Source organism: Pyxicephalus adspersus, chromosome 1, assembly GCF_032062135.1.
Source record: "Pyxicephalus adspersus chromosome 1, UCB_Pads_2.0, whole genome shotgun sequence".
In the NCBI taxonomy this organism is placed as follows: domain Eukaryota; kingdom Metazoa; phylum Chordata; class Amphibia; order Anura; family Pyxicephalidae; genus Pyxicephalus; species Pyxicephalus adspersus.
The window spans coordinates 166282936-166296247 of record NC_092858.1 but is presented as its reverse complement, the minus strand read 5'-3'; the positions used below and the strand labels follow the sequence as shown (position 1 = coordinate 166296247).

At 37.5% G+C, this 13312-nt stretch overlaps 1 protein-coding gene across 1 annotated transcript; it reads right to left on the bottom strand.

The window, feature by feature from the left end:
* Positions 1-1923: 1923 nt before the first annotated feature.
* Positions 1924-13086, bottom strand: LOC140337085 (MORC family CW-type zinc finger protein 3-like). The gene is made up of 13 exons (XM_072420659.1): positions 13048-13086; positions 12416-12558; positions 10701-10845; positions 9713-9841; positions 8977-9096; positions 8789-8886; positions 7609-7704; positions 7238-7360; positions 7071-7148; positions 5004-5025; positions 4771-4925; positions 2575-2596; positions 1924-2472 (listed from the first exon to the last, which is right to left on the bottom strand). Exons 1-13 carry the CDS (start codon positions 13084-13086, stop codon positions 2320-2322), a joined length of 1323 nt encoding a protein of 440 aa, XP_072276760.1. The 3' UTR covers positions 1924-2319.
* Between the last annotated feature and the right edge of the window lie 226 nt (positions 13087-13312).

The following is a 13312-nucleotide window of genomic DNA, read 5'->3' as shown; positions in this document are numbered from 1 at the left end:
CAGCACCAGGTCCCATTAAAATGGGGATTTCAATTCCGCCTGTTCCTGTTCAATTCCTAGTTTCAGGATGCCTCCCATCTTCGTGACTCCTTGGGACTTCAGGTCATCCTGGAATCATTACCTACTGTAAGGGGCAGGAAGATCCTCATGGATACCCCTTATCCTTCTAAATACTCCTTATTCCTCCATAGCACTTCTGGTTGACTACAAGATGACTTGAGTTAAGGTTAATGGTGACAATCTCTAACTTTATATAGATATATATATAAAGCTGGTTCTGATTTCCCAAAAATTACCCCTGCAATTTAATTTTACACTCCTGGTTATTACCCAGTGATAAATCAGGATGTTTCTTACTACAGAGGCAATGAAAAAAAGATGGAGAATGAAAGATTTGGGATAAATTTGGGTTTTGATTGAAGCATAAAAAATACTGTTTAATGACAAACGTCATAAACCTAACCATCATATACCCAAGGATCCTGGTTTATACTTGGATCATGCCAGCAAATGGAGCTGTGTCTTCATGTAAATGTGTCACAAACTCTGCAGAGTTTGTTACACAAGGACACAGAACCATACACTGGTGGCCAACAATTATGCACAAGATATTATTTAGGAGCAAGTGACCCATCATAACCAAATTAAAACTACAAAACACTTTAACATGGGAAAAAAAGCCGATGTGATTTTAGTTTTTTTATTTATTTCTATTCATCACTGTATTGAATGTTGGCAGTGATGGCCACATTTTGTGCAATAGGTTTATATCAAACAGTTTTCTATATTTTCAGGTCAAAATACGTACCCTGTTTTTTTTTTTAATTCAAGGATATCAAGCAAACTAGAACAGCTAGGAAATTTACCCCTCCAACATAGTACATTTTGATTAACTATCTACTAGCTGGGAACATAAAATAAACCATATTGTACAAGCAGAAACATACCTCAGACTTGAACTGATCCCGCTCACCACAACAAGCTACAAGCTGTCGGAACACTCCATCGAGCTGGATCGCCATTTCATCCTCACTCGTTTTCATCACCTCACTCGAGCTGTTGACTTCGGTCTCATTTACCTGGCTAGCTTCCGGCTCAGCTTTCATCGCCTGCAATGTGTTGCACAAAATTTTCAGCTGGTGCACTTCTTCTACAGCCTGTTCATACTGAGATAGCAATAGCTCCCTGGATTTGTCTTGCGTTGGCACAGGATCGGTTTGGATATAAGCCTGGGAAGTTTCTTTCTTTACTTGCTTGCCTAACGCCACAGCTAACTGGTCCTCCAGGTGTTTCACTTTGACGCTGAGTTCTTCACAACACTTATGGTAATCGTTGGCATCTTGTGTGGTGGTTCCATTAGAAAGGCTATAATTGTTGTTATTTAGCACTTGGTGGCTGTTGTTGGCATAACCGTTGGAACATTCATGTTTAACATTCATTACTCCCCTGTTAGTTACTGTGGCTGAAGCTCCAACTCCTGTGTTTAAGCCAGGAGTTATGCTGTTTGGTGTTTTGGAATTATCATTGAGTTTTCCATAAAATATACAGTAATACTGTAATGCACACACATACATATATATTATTCCTTACACATTCATTAAACATGGGGAACATCACAATACTTCTAAATTTCACAAGAAAATGTTTCATTTGGCGCAAAAGGGTCTTCTTGCATAATTTGGGAACCTAACTGATCCCAGGATCTTAACAGAAGCATTATGATGGCACCCTCATATACATGTATGGATAAATTGGTTAGAAAGCAGAGAGTAAGATAAAAATATTTTCTACTTTTTTTTCAAGGATGTTTATTTTTTTCAGAACTAATATAGAAATTTAGGATGAAGAGAGGCTTCAGGATGCAATGCACCAACAATTCAGGGTAAAGTTGGAGATTGTCACTATTACTTGCCTATTCTATGTTCATGAGGAACCCAACTCAGTATAGAAATGATCCAGAAGTTTGATGTAGCCTTGTGCCTGCATGTACCTTCAGCAGCTTGCATCTTCCCTTCCCAATGCTTTAAATACTGTAATGCTTTTATTATTATTATTATTATTATTATTATTAAACAGGATTTATATAGCGCCAACATATTACGCAGCGCTGTATATTAAATAGGGATTGCAAATGACAGACTAATACAGACAGTGATACAGGAGGAGAGGACCCTGCCCCGAAGAGCTTACAATCTAGTAGATGCTTAACATTTTAATATTATGGCCAACATTGCCTTGTTCACTAGTAAAGGTATGGGTAGGAAGGAAGTTTGCAAATTTCATATTTTATAAATGCATAGCAAAAATGGACAGAATAACCTACTTGTTAGGCAGGAACCGGCCAGAAGTTTCAGGTGTTGCTGAAAAAGGTCCAGGCAATGGATCGGTACTGTAAAGTTCCTGGACATGACTGAGCACTACTTGCATTAGTTGATCATGTGGAGCAGACTGAATGGTTGGCTTTTTACTAACCTGTAACAGCACAAAACATTAGGAGGAATACCAACACCATTTCCACACGTAAAATAGGTGTTTTCAGTGGAGTGATAAAAAAAAAAAAAAAAAATTAAATACCTGATGGGACGGGCCAGATTTCCTGCAAAAATAGAAAAATGTCAAATGTGACTGGTAAAACAAATAACACAAACTAGACGAGTGTAAAAAACTAAATACTGAACAAGACAATATAAAAATAGCAGTTTATACTGAAAAATAATGCATTTTGTTTTCATAGTAAAGCCGATTAATCACTTCTACACAGCTGGAAACATGTCTGGGACTCATATGTAGGAGTTACCACTCTGCTTGCAGTTCTTCTATTTAGTCCTATGCACTCTGTCCATATCAGCATTCCCTGCACAGTGTGTCCTGCAGCCAATGAGAAGATTAATACTGGGTCTTGATCTTTTCCTACTATAGAATGCAAGTCCTACTTAAGCCTCTCTAGTTTTAGGTGCTTGCTGCTGGATCCTCAGCATGTCACCCGCAACTTTATCCAGCTATACTGCCAGATACCTGGCCACGGCATGACCTTGACCCTGCTTCTTGACTTCTGCCTGCCCTAACCTTGGACTATCCTGACCTTGAGTCTGCCTCCTGTCCTGACCTCATACTGTCTTGACATTGGTTCCCACCAGCTACCTTGCCTAGCAGCAGGCACCAAAACCTCAAGAGTCCCTCTCTAAATTGTTTTTTTTCTGTTACAACAAACCTGACTTTTGTAATGTTCCTCACATGCCTGACATGAAAGCACTGTGACATTTATCATGTACTAAGGCACTTTCAAAGAAGCAAACACAAAATGTCCAGCAATGCCCCAACAATTGAGGGTAAAGTTAGAGATTGTCACCATTAACCCTAACTCAAGTCATCTTGTAGTCAGCCAGAAGTGCTATGGAGGAAGAAGGAGGATTTAGAAGGATAAGGGGTATCCATGAGGATCTTCCTGCCCCTTACAGTAGGTAATGATTCCAGGATGACCTGAAGTCCCAAGGAGTCACGAAGATGGGAGGCATCCTGAAACCAAACAGGCGGAATGGAAATCCCCATTTTAATGGGATCTGGTGCTGTAAGAGAATGTCAAGGAAGGGTTTCTGGGCCTTCCATTTAGCTATTGAATATGACGGGTTGAGTTTTCTGCAGCAGAAATATAGCAACTTTACAAGCACATAATGAAGTGGACCCTAAATCTGTTTTCTAGGTCCTCTAATTTAAATAGCAAAGCTTGATTCAAGCAGTTGGATGTGGCATTTCAGTACTGATTAATATTATTATTATTATTATTATTATTAATAATAATAGTAATAATAATAAGTAGAATAATAAACAGGATTTATAAAGCCCCAACATATTACACATCGCTGTACAATAAATAGGGGTTGCAAATGACAGACAGATACAGAAACAGTGACACAGAGGGAGGAGGAGAGGACCCTGCCCTGAAGAGCTTACAATCTAGGAGGTGGGGGAAGTAATAGACAATAGGAGGGTGGTACACTGCTGAGCAAAGGGTTATGTAGTGAGGCAAGTGAAAAAAAGCTGTTATCTGTGCAATAGGCAGGTAATTGCTTGGAGAAGATGCAGAGATAATCTAAAAGGAATCTGCAAGTTAGCTGCCGTGCATTTTTTTTTAAGCAGCAGCTTCTGGAAATTTTGAGCTGGAGAAACAACTCTCCTGCACCATGCCAAAAGGGTAGTTTATTTTTTTACATTAGTATATAGGCCGATATTCACTATCCCAGTGCAATGTAAATGTTTGCTTTTTTGGGTAGAGTTTGCTGGTTCTTCCCGTGTTTGCGTGGGTTTCCTCCGGCTACTCCAGTTTCCTCCCACATTCCAAACACAAGCAGGTAGGTTAATTGGCTTCTCCCCATAATTGACCTTACACTGTATTAAAGACATATGACTATGGTAGGGACATTAGATTGTGAGCCCCTTTGAGGGACAGCTAGTGACAGGACTATGGACTTTGTGGACTAAGAGCTGTGTAATATGTTGGCACTATATAAATACTGTGTAATAATAACCTTTGTGATTTAGAATCATAAAATTTAGCTGTAACAGAGTGAGATCCAGAAAGCTGCAGTAGCTTTGTTCACTTTATACCTGCAGCAACATGCATCCTCGCTTAACAATGTGACTTCTTTAAATACTGTAATGCTTAACATTTTATTTTTGTAGCCAACATTAACATGTTCACCAGTAGGAATATAAAATAAAAGTTTACAAAGTTCATATTTCATAAATGAACAACTGGACAGATTAATCTACCTGTTAGCCTGTAAACGGACCCTGCCAGCAGTGCCAGGTGTTGCTGAAGAAGGTCCAGGCAATGGATCAGAACTGAAAAATGCCTGGACATTACTGAGCGCTACTTTCATTTTTTCATCAAGTGGAATTGACTGAATGGTTGGCGTATTACTAACCTGCAATAGCAAAAAAATTAGAAGAAATAACAATACCACATCTAAAATATGTGTTTGAGTAAGAAAAAATGAAAATACCTGTTGGAGCATCTCTGATTTCCTGCAAGAATAAAAAAATTTGAACATGTGAAAAAGTTTAAATTTCAAAAAAACATAAACTAGATGAGTGTAAAAGACTAAACTCTGCGTGAGGAACGATATTGAGTGCATACCATATACTACCGGCAGAAAGGCACCCTGCAAATCCCCCAATTATTGCTAAGTAGGAACGTGAACTTCAAATTGAAATCTCAGAATATACTGAAACAAACCTACATCACAGTCACAAAGTTTCAATCATTAACAGATACCAAGAAACAAACTAAAAAAACCTCACAAGATGGTACAAGACCCCAACACTTTTAGCTGAAATATTCCCATAGACAGGTGGACTGCTGACAGCTACAGAACTGCTGGCGATGTTATCAAGAACCAGGCACTATGCATCATAAATCTTGGAGATGTCCATCACTCTCACCATTCTGGTCAAAAGTATCAGAAATTATACGTCATCTAACAGGCATTAACATCACTGACAACATTACTTCTTTTACACACGACCACAATGTCCAGGAAGTGATCTCTACTGCGCCATTTACCTAACGCAGCAAAAGCCAGTATACTGGCTTTTCAAAAACAATCCACCCCTCCTCCCATAAATCATTGGATAGGTTGAGTGAATGACATAATGGAAATGGAAGACATGATAGCCACACACAACAACTGCTCAGAGAAATTCAATCATACCTGATTTTATTGATTTCAATGCTAAAACTTCAAAGAATATGCTCTGTTAATGAGAGATTCCACTCCTACAGCACCTCCTGATCACAATGGATAATCATGATCTGTTGTGATTACTCCACAGCTTGTAAAGCTGCTTGGTCACTACACAGCTGGAAACATGCCTGTGACTGGTATGGTGGTGTTACCACTACTCTATTCAGCAACTTGCAAATTCCCAGCCTTTTTTAAGACATATGCACTCTGTCCACCTTTGCATCCCCACCACAGTGAGCGCAGTTGGATGGGATTAGAGAGTATCCCCTGTGGCCAAAGAGCAGGTTAGATTTTGGTCTTGCTCTTGTCCTACTATTGGCTTCCAGTCCCATTTAAGCCTTTGCAGGTATAGGCTCCGATTGCAGGATCCTCAGTGTGTTATTTGAAACTTTACCCTGCTATGCTCTGCCTCATTGCCTTCTCAGATACTTGGCCCTGCTTCTTGGCTTCTGCCTGCCCTAACCTTGGACCGTCTTGACCTTGAATCTAACTTGCTGCCTGCTCTGACCTCAGACTGTCTTGAAAGTTATTCTTGCCAGCTGCCTGAGGCAACCTACTGCTTACGGTCCTTACAAAGATTCCAGCCTACCCAGTATCTGATCTCTGCCTCTCCCTACATCAAAGCCCCTGTTCAGCTCATCCTTAGTGGGGGGAGGCTAGGGACCATGACCTGGTTTTCTCCCTGCAGCAAGCTAGTCTGGTGGCTACTAGGGTGACCAGCCCATCACCCCTTTGCGGGGCACTTTGGTGAAGACCAGGAGACACTTAGAATTGGCACCCTGGGTAATGCTGTGTCACCTGCCAGTGGATATAGCCCTAACAGGTGGTTGTCTGCAAGAGTGGCAGGAGATAGGCAACCATCCATTCATTGATTTCCCCTGGGTAGTATGAATGCAGTAGCTCTGAGCACTTTTGGGTTTACAGCTGTCAAAAGTCAACTATTACGGCTGGATTAAAAGCTAATTAAAAAGAATTAGTTCTTGAGTAGTTTAACAAATAGCGGCTATGGGAAAGCCATAGTCTAAGGGACATCTAGAGGAAGTTCTCTAGCAATTTCTGGGAGAAATGAACAAATCCCAGATAGATGTGACTTTTTTTCATGCTATATGCCTATATTTATTTTGAATTTGAAGTTTGATGTCCACTTTACCGACATGTGCAAACTGAGACATGGAGGACGTTTCCTAGTAATATATTCTAGCAATGACAAAGACATCACAAGAGAGGATGTAAGAAAAGAGGAAAATGGAGAGAGGGAGGTACAGCTGGGGGATGAAGCTTAAAAAGCCTGGAGAGTTGCAGTCAACTTTCCAAGTCCATATTAACCTTTTTTTATTTGTCTTTTCATAGGTTGGCTGTGTGATTTCTTCATCATCCTCAGGCTCCTCAGGTACATTGCAGTCTCTGCAATTAATTGATGAATTTAGGGATGTTAACATTCACACCAATCAGGAAATCTGCTGCCCAACATAGCACTGTGTGGTTACCCTTACCGGAACTGAGGGTCGGGGTTCATGTGACAATACCACTTTTCTGGCAGTTTGCCTATACCATCAGGAAGTTTCCTCCAATGTAGACATTCATCACACTGGACCCAGGTCTGGTCAGGCTTTTTCCTAAAGCAGACAAGTATAATACTCCTAATTTAAACATATAACAAATTTGTAAGGCTAGCTTGATTTCTAGTTTGGATGCAGGATGCAGAACAGGACAAAATGCAGAATATAATAAATAATAATCTGTAATAATAAATATTGTAGGTCCAATCCAAATATAATTGAAAAAACCTTACCAAACAGCACAAAAAAAATATCAAAGCTACTCTTATGACAAAATCAATACTGATTGGGTAACAGACACTTACTCTTTCTCAAGAAAACCACCGGTGACGGTTTTTAATTTTACTTTCTTCTCAACCCAATAGTCATCAAGTTTACTTCCCAATGCAGATAGCGTAAGCCTAAAAATCAATAAAAATTTGACAATCTGAACTTGAAAAAATAAAGGGCCAGCCAAATCACAACAGGTACTTTAGTTACTCATGAAATTTTTTTTATATCTGTTTAGAATGTCTTGTTTGAAGCAGACCTATCACCAAAAGTTTTACTTTACATAAAAGGGTAGACAACCCTTTTATGTAAAGTAAAAATGTTACTTTTTTTCTGTCCTGATTAAAACTGAATGCGAACGCAGAGCTTTCTGGGATAACTACGAGACTCCTAGCTGCTCCTTCTGCGCATGGCATATTCTTTGGTGAGAAAAACAGTGTATATATGTAAAAAGTATATATGGGGAAATAGTGATGAAAGTCACTACTTATCCAAAGGATCAGATAGCTTACACACAAAAATGCCATCTAATATGAAAGAATGGGATACATCCCTAAATATCCCTGGCTCTTGTGTAAAGAAGTCATATTGTGTTGCATAGCATGTATGAGGGGTACACTTGTCTGAGAAGCAATTAAGTGATATTGTGAAACACATCACAAGAGCAATTAATGATTAATGAGGAAACTGATATTTTGTACTATTATATAAGTCCAAATGTGGCACTCGGAACTCTTCTTTCTTGGACCGCATAAGTGGTAGACTTTTTACTTATATATATTTGATATGTTTGTTGCTGGTTTTTATAAAGTATTTTATTGTTGGATAATAAAAAAAGTTAAATGTAAATTGTAATCACTTCTGCATTTACATGTATTGATTCAAACAGAAACACTGATGTCTACATCAACCGGAAGCACCCAGAACTGGAAGTGTACCAAAAAGGAGCGAGCACATAATGGTATTGGCCATTAAAACATTGGGAAAAACAAAATCCTGGGGCAGTATATGGGTATATTGTGCAAAACAAAATCTATCCAAACAAGTACATTGCTGGCAGAATTATACTCTAACCTAACCTCAGAATGAAAATCTTGATGATATTATTATTATTATTTTTATTATTATTAATAATAATTATAATAATAAACAGGATTTATATAGTGTCAACATATATTTACTTGGCACATACTGGTACATATATTCTTAAATTACCTATATTCTCGGGTGTAGTCGAAGTCCTGTTTGTTATGTGTGGGTTTTAAAAAGTTACATTCAATAATGCCAACAACACCAATGCCCATATAGTTAGCCTGAAAATAAAATAAACATATGTAAATATAAAGAAAACATTTTTTTAAAAGAAGTACACGGCATTTTAAGCTATCAACTAGAATGCGTACCTTTAGTTGGCAGCCAACTCTTACGTATGATTTAATGAGCCTGTTTCTGTGATACATCATTATCCCGTAATGTTGTTTGTTTTGACAGTTGAAGCCAAAGGTCATCGTCACAGATTGATCCTGCCCATATTAAGGAACTATAAGGCGTTATCTTACAATACAAGTTGTCATAACATTTTGTTTTTGGTTATAGTTGTAATAATGTTGAATTATTGCAACATTTAAATCAAAAAGCTCATACATATACATCTGTAATATAGAGAAGCAACATTTTTTTAATTTTAGCCACAGTTCTTTTAATTGTACATATATGAACAACTGCCACCCGGCCTTGGGAAATTTCTACATACCTCGAAAGACAGAATGGGCATCCAAACACCTGGATGTATTTTGTGCCACAGCAAGTTTTCTTTGTCTTACAAAAAGTTTTTAATTTTTTCGAAATAAAAACTTCGATCTGCAGCGAGCTTAAAACAATTAACGCTTTAAAACCAAGAACATATTTCGCTGCAGTCAATGTAAAATTTAAAACACGCTTACAGTTTGTACAAAACAAGCAGCTGAAAACTTCCAATGTAGTAGTACATGTACTAATTTCAACATAATGAAAACCTAAATGACCACTGGCAGGGCATGTAAAGGGATGTGGACATGCTTCCTTTAAAAAAGATTTTTCACCATAAGTGCATAAGTGTATATATATATATATATAGTAAATCATGAATCAAAAGGATACTAGAAATGTGGGTTTGTAGACATCTTTTTCAATGAAGGCAAGGTTTTTGGAAACATATTGTGTTTGGACTTTTTCACCTCTGATTATGATCTGCATCTTAGGCTTCAAATAAAGAATACTGCAATATGCCTGTTAAAGAATGAAAAGTGGATAAAATGTAAAACTTTGTCCTGCAGAAAGTTTATGACAAGTTAAAAAATTAGGTTCAGACAGGTTCAGACCCACAGTGGTAACATGTATTCCAGGACAGCTCCTGACACCCACAGCAATGTAAAAGTCCCTAAAGAACCAGCACTGGTAGGTTTGACAGCAGGTAACAGTAAGTAGTACTGAAGCCACATTCATCCTCTACTAGGCTACCACAAGTAGACATTTTGTTTGAAGTATTTCTTGTGGAAGACCAGTATCAGATAATTGAGAAGAAGAGTTGGTTTCAGCGCTAGTTTCTGAGATTCCAAGATCTAACTGATCATTTGACTTTTTGCAGGAACAGGAACTGTTTGCTATTGACCAATCCCACTGCATTTAGTCTAAATTAAGGTACATAAATTCCTGTGTCCTTTATTGGGTGAGAAAGAAAAGCACACATATCTGGAATTCTGATTTCATGGGCTGCACACTTGTGCAAAATGCAATTTTTTAGAGGTCATCAGTGGTAACCTACATTTGTCTTGTCACAATTTTTTGTATTGAGGAAAAGTAAAAGCGATCCATAGAAAATGTGCTTAAGCCGAATGAAAATGAGTCACAGAGGAACCTGCATGTAAATTTACATAAGCAAAGGAGAATCTAAGCACTGCCATTTTCTAGCTGATGAAAAAAAACAGCTTTCGGCAATCCACTTCATGTTTTGTTCCAATAAAAAATGGAGAATATATCAAAGAATATATAAATAACTGAAAATAAAATCAAATGAATGTAAATAAACAGAAATTAGCAGACAACAGAATACAAGATCTAAAACCGGTCATGTGACCACCTGACGTACACGTAATGAAAAGTCACTCTCCGGAGCGACTTGGCCATTCCTGTCTTGTTTATAGGTCTTATCAATAAACTGGCCATTCTCTTCTGGAATTTTTATGTCATATGGATCCGTTTCAAAATCAAATTCTGTACATCCAATTTTCTCACTAGAAGTAAAAGCACAAACATAACCTTAAAAATCGAAATTCTTAAAAATCTCCCATTGGAGAGATTTATTTTCACCATCTCTTGTATACTTTTAAGTGAAACCAAAGTCTGGGGCGATTTCCCTTTTGCCTAAATGAATGAATGCTGTGGTCTTGTGGTGGCCCATTTTTAAGGCTGGTAATAAAAATGCTTGGAAACTAGTTACAATTATTTATATACCATTAAAAAAAATATTAGCTTTATCACAAATATAAGGGACAGCGTAATTCACTCCCTAAATGTCATCACACCTGGTAAGAAGTAAGAGAGGATGATGTGCTTATGGTTGACCCTCCAAATTAAAGCAATTATTGCATGAATAAATTACCGGTATTCACAATCTAACACTACTGTTTATTTCAATTGTGCAAAAACATATGTTCTAGTGTAGTGTGCCTGGCCCGCCTGTGCCATATTGTGTAAAGAAAGAAGCTTTATAGTCAGAAAAAAATATTTCCCTAAAAAAAAATTCTTTGTTGTACAGAGGGCCAATCAGCCATGGTGGAGGAGCAGAAGTATGTTGTCAAATGTCCTGTAATTCAAAAATAATAGAAATAGCTAAAGTTTAAAGACTTTCCTTTCAACAAAATATCCCTAAACACTCAAGAAAACTACACCTCCAGTAATGTTGGAAGTCTAAGAATTACTTACAATAATCAAATGGAAAAGGTAAAAAAAACAACAGGAAAAACAACTAAACCCATCTGAAGGACGTATTCAATCTGGAGCTTCCCTGACTGATTTGAGTAATAACAATGGAGTGGCCTTGGTGGGTATGGACAACTTTTTTCAGGCTGAAAATCCTTAATGTATAATTGAAAATTGAAAGAAAACAGATCATTTAATTACAGCCACATCCCGTATAATAAAATAGAAACTGTAGAAAAGAGGATAGACCCAATAAAACATGGACTAAAACATGAAACTGGCCTGTGGTAAGCAGAAACATTATTGTACACAAAAATCAATTTTAAAACTAATATTTATTCACAGCACATATCCAATAAAAAAGCGATACATATAGCAATAGAAAGGAATAAAGACATTGGTTAGACACACAACAGGCAAATCATAGTCAGATGTCAAATTTATAACCCTGGAATTGGGTCAAAACCTTGTATAGATATTTCCTAAAATCACTGAAACCTAACGCGTTTCATAGTTTTCCAAAAATAATGACTGCTTCTTCAGGGGCAGTGGGTATGACATTTGATGTTATGTGTCATTTGAAAGCCTTAAAATGTTAAGCTGGTAAGAAAAATCATACAAATATCCAGGTGATACAGCACAGGAAGGGCGCGCATGGACCTCATATATAGTATAATATTATGACACTTTTAATTATATGTATAGCTTCAATCCAAAGGACACTGCATCATACATCTGTTTTTATTATCTTAAAATTTGAATTGAAATTGATATTACACCTCATATACCAGCTCTCTTCCCAGCTGTTTGACTTTACTCAGCTTTCTAGTCAAATCTTTGCAAATATGTGAATAAATATTTACATGCACAGCAAAGCCCTACCTTTTAAGGTTCCAGATAATTATCCTTGTTCCTTTTTTGCCTTTAATGGCATCAAGCTCTGCAAAAATGTCATTTTCAGTTTTAACGAGGGAGTGTTCGAGAATCGCATTTAGACTGGCTTCACAGTCAGATGTTCTCACCAACTGTTGTATGAAGAGTTAAGGTTGTGTAGTTTCAATTAAAAAAGTGAAAAGCGGAAAAGTGCAAACTAAAGTGGAACTAAATCCTTGTACCTACCTGTTCCCTTTCCCTCACAAGTCACAGCCATCTTTTTTTTTTCTTCTCCTCTGGTAGACAATCTTGATTCCCTGGGCAGGGCGATGCACTGTCCCTGTCTATAGCTCCCAAATGACCATGTTCCACATGACAGTGCCAGTTTATAAGCTTCCTTTTGATGTCCCAGCATCTCTTTTGATGTCTTTTAAAAACCCTTTACTGTTCCCTTTACTAACAGTAATGTGGCCAAATCTACCAATCCACATCAGTGTTCTACTTGAAGCATTAAGAGCTCCGGCTTAAACTTTTTACTCCTGATTTATTTCCTTATTTTAGCTTTCAGCTGGCATATGGGAACTGGCTTGTTTCTAGATAATGAAATATGTCCTAAAGTCATAAAAAAATGGTTAAATTACCTCTAAAGTAAGGTGGTGGTTTTCATATTTGACTAGCATTCTTAACCATCCATGAATAGAAGATTCCAAGATCTTTAGAATGGATGGATCTGCTGCTGAATGTGGTTGCAGAAGTCAATATGATAAAAGAGATAAATGAAAATAAATAAGAAAAGGATATTTTGTTTGTCAAAGGAGATAATTGGCACAATGACATGCTCTGCATTAATCTTCTGCAGAAAGGTCTGAGATAACATCCCCACGTGCATTCCAGAGTCATTTTTTG

Coding starts and splice junctions, on each gene's coding strand:
- LOC140337085 (XM_072420659.1), bottom strand. CDS start 13,086: ATGCTAGTCAAATATGAAAACCACCACCTTACTTTAGAG. Junction 9,842..10,700: donor AGAGTGACTTTTCATTACGT/GTACGTCAGGTG, acceptor ATTCTTTAACAG/GCATATTGCAGTATTCTTTA. Junction 2,597..4,770: donor GTCCGTTTACAGGCTAACAG/GTAGATTAATCT, acceptor CTATTTTTGCAG/GAAATCTGGCCCGTCCCATC.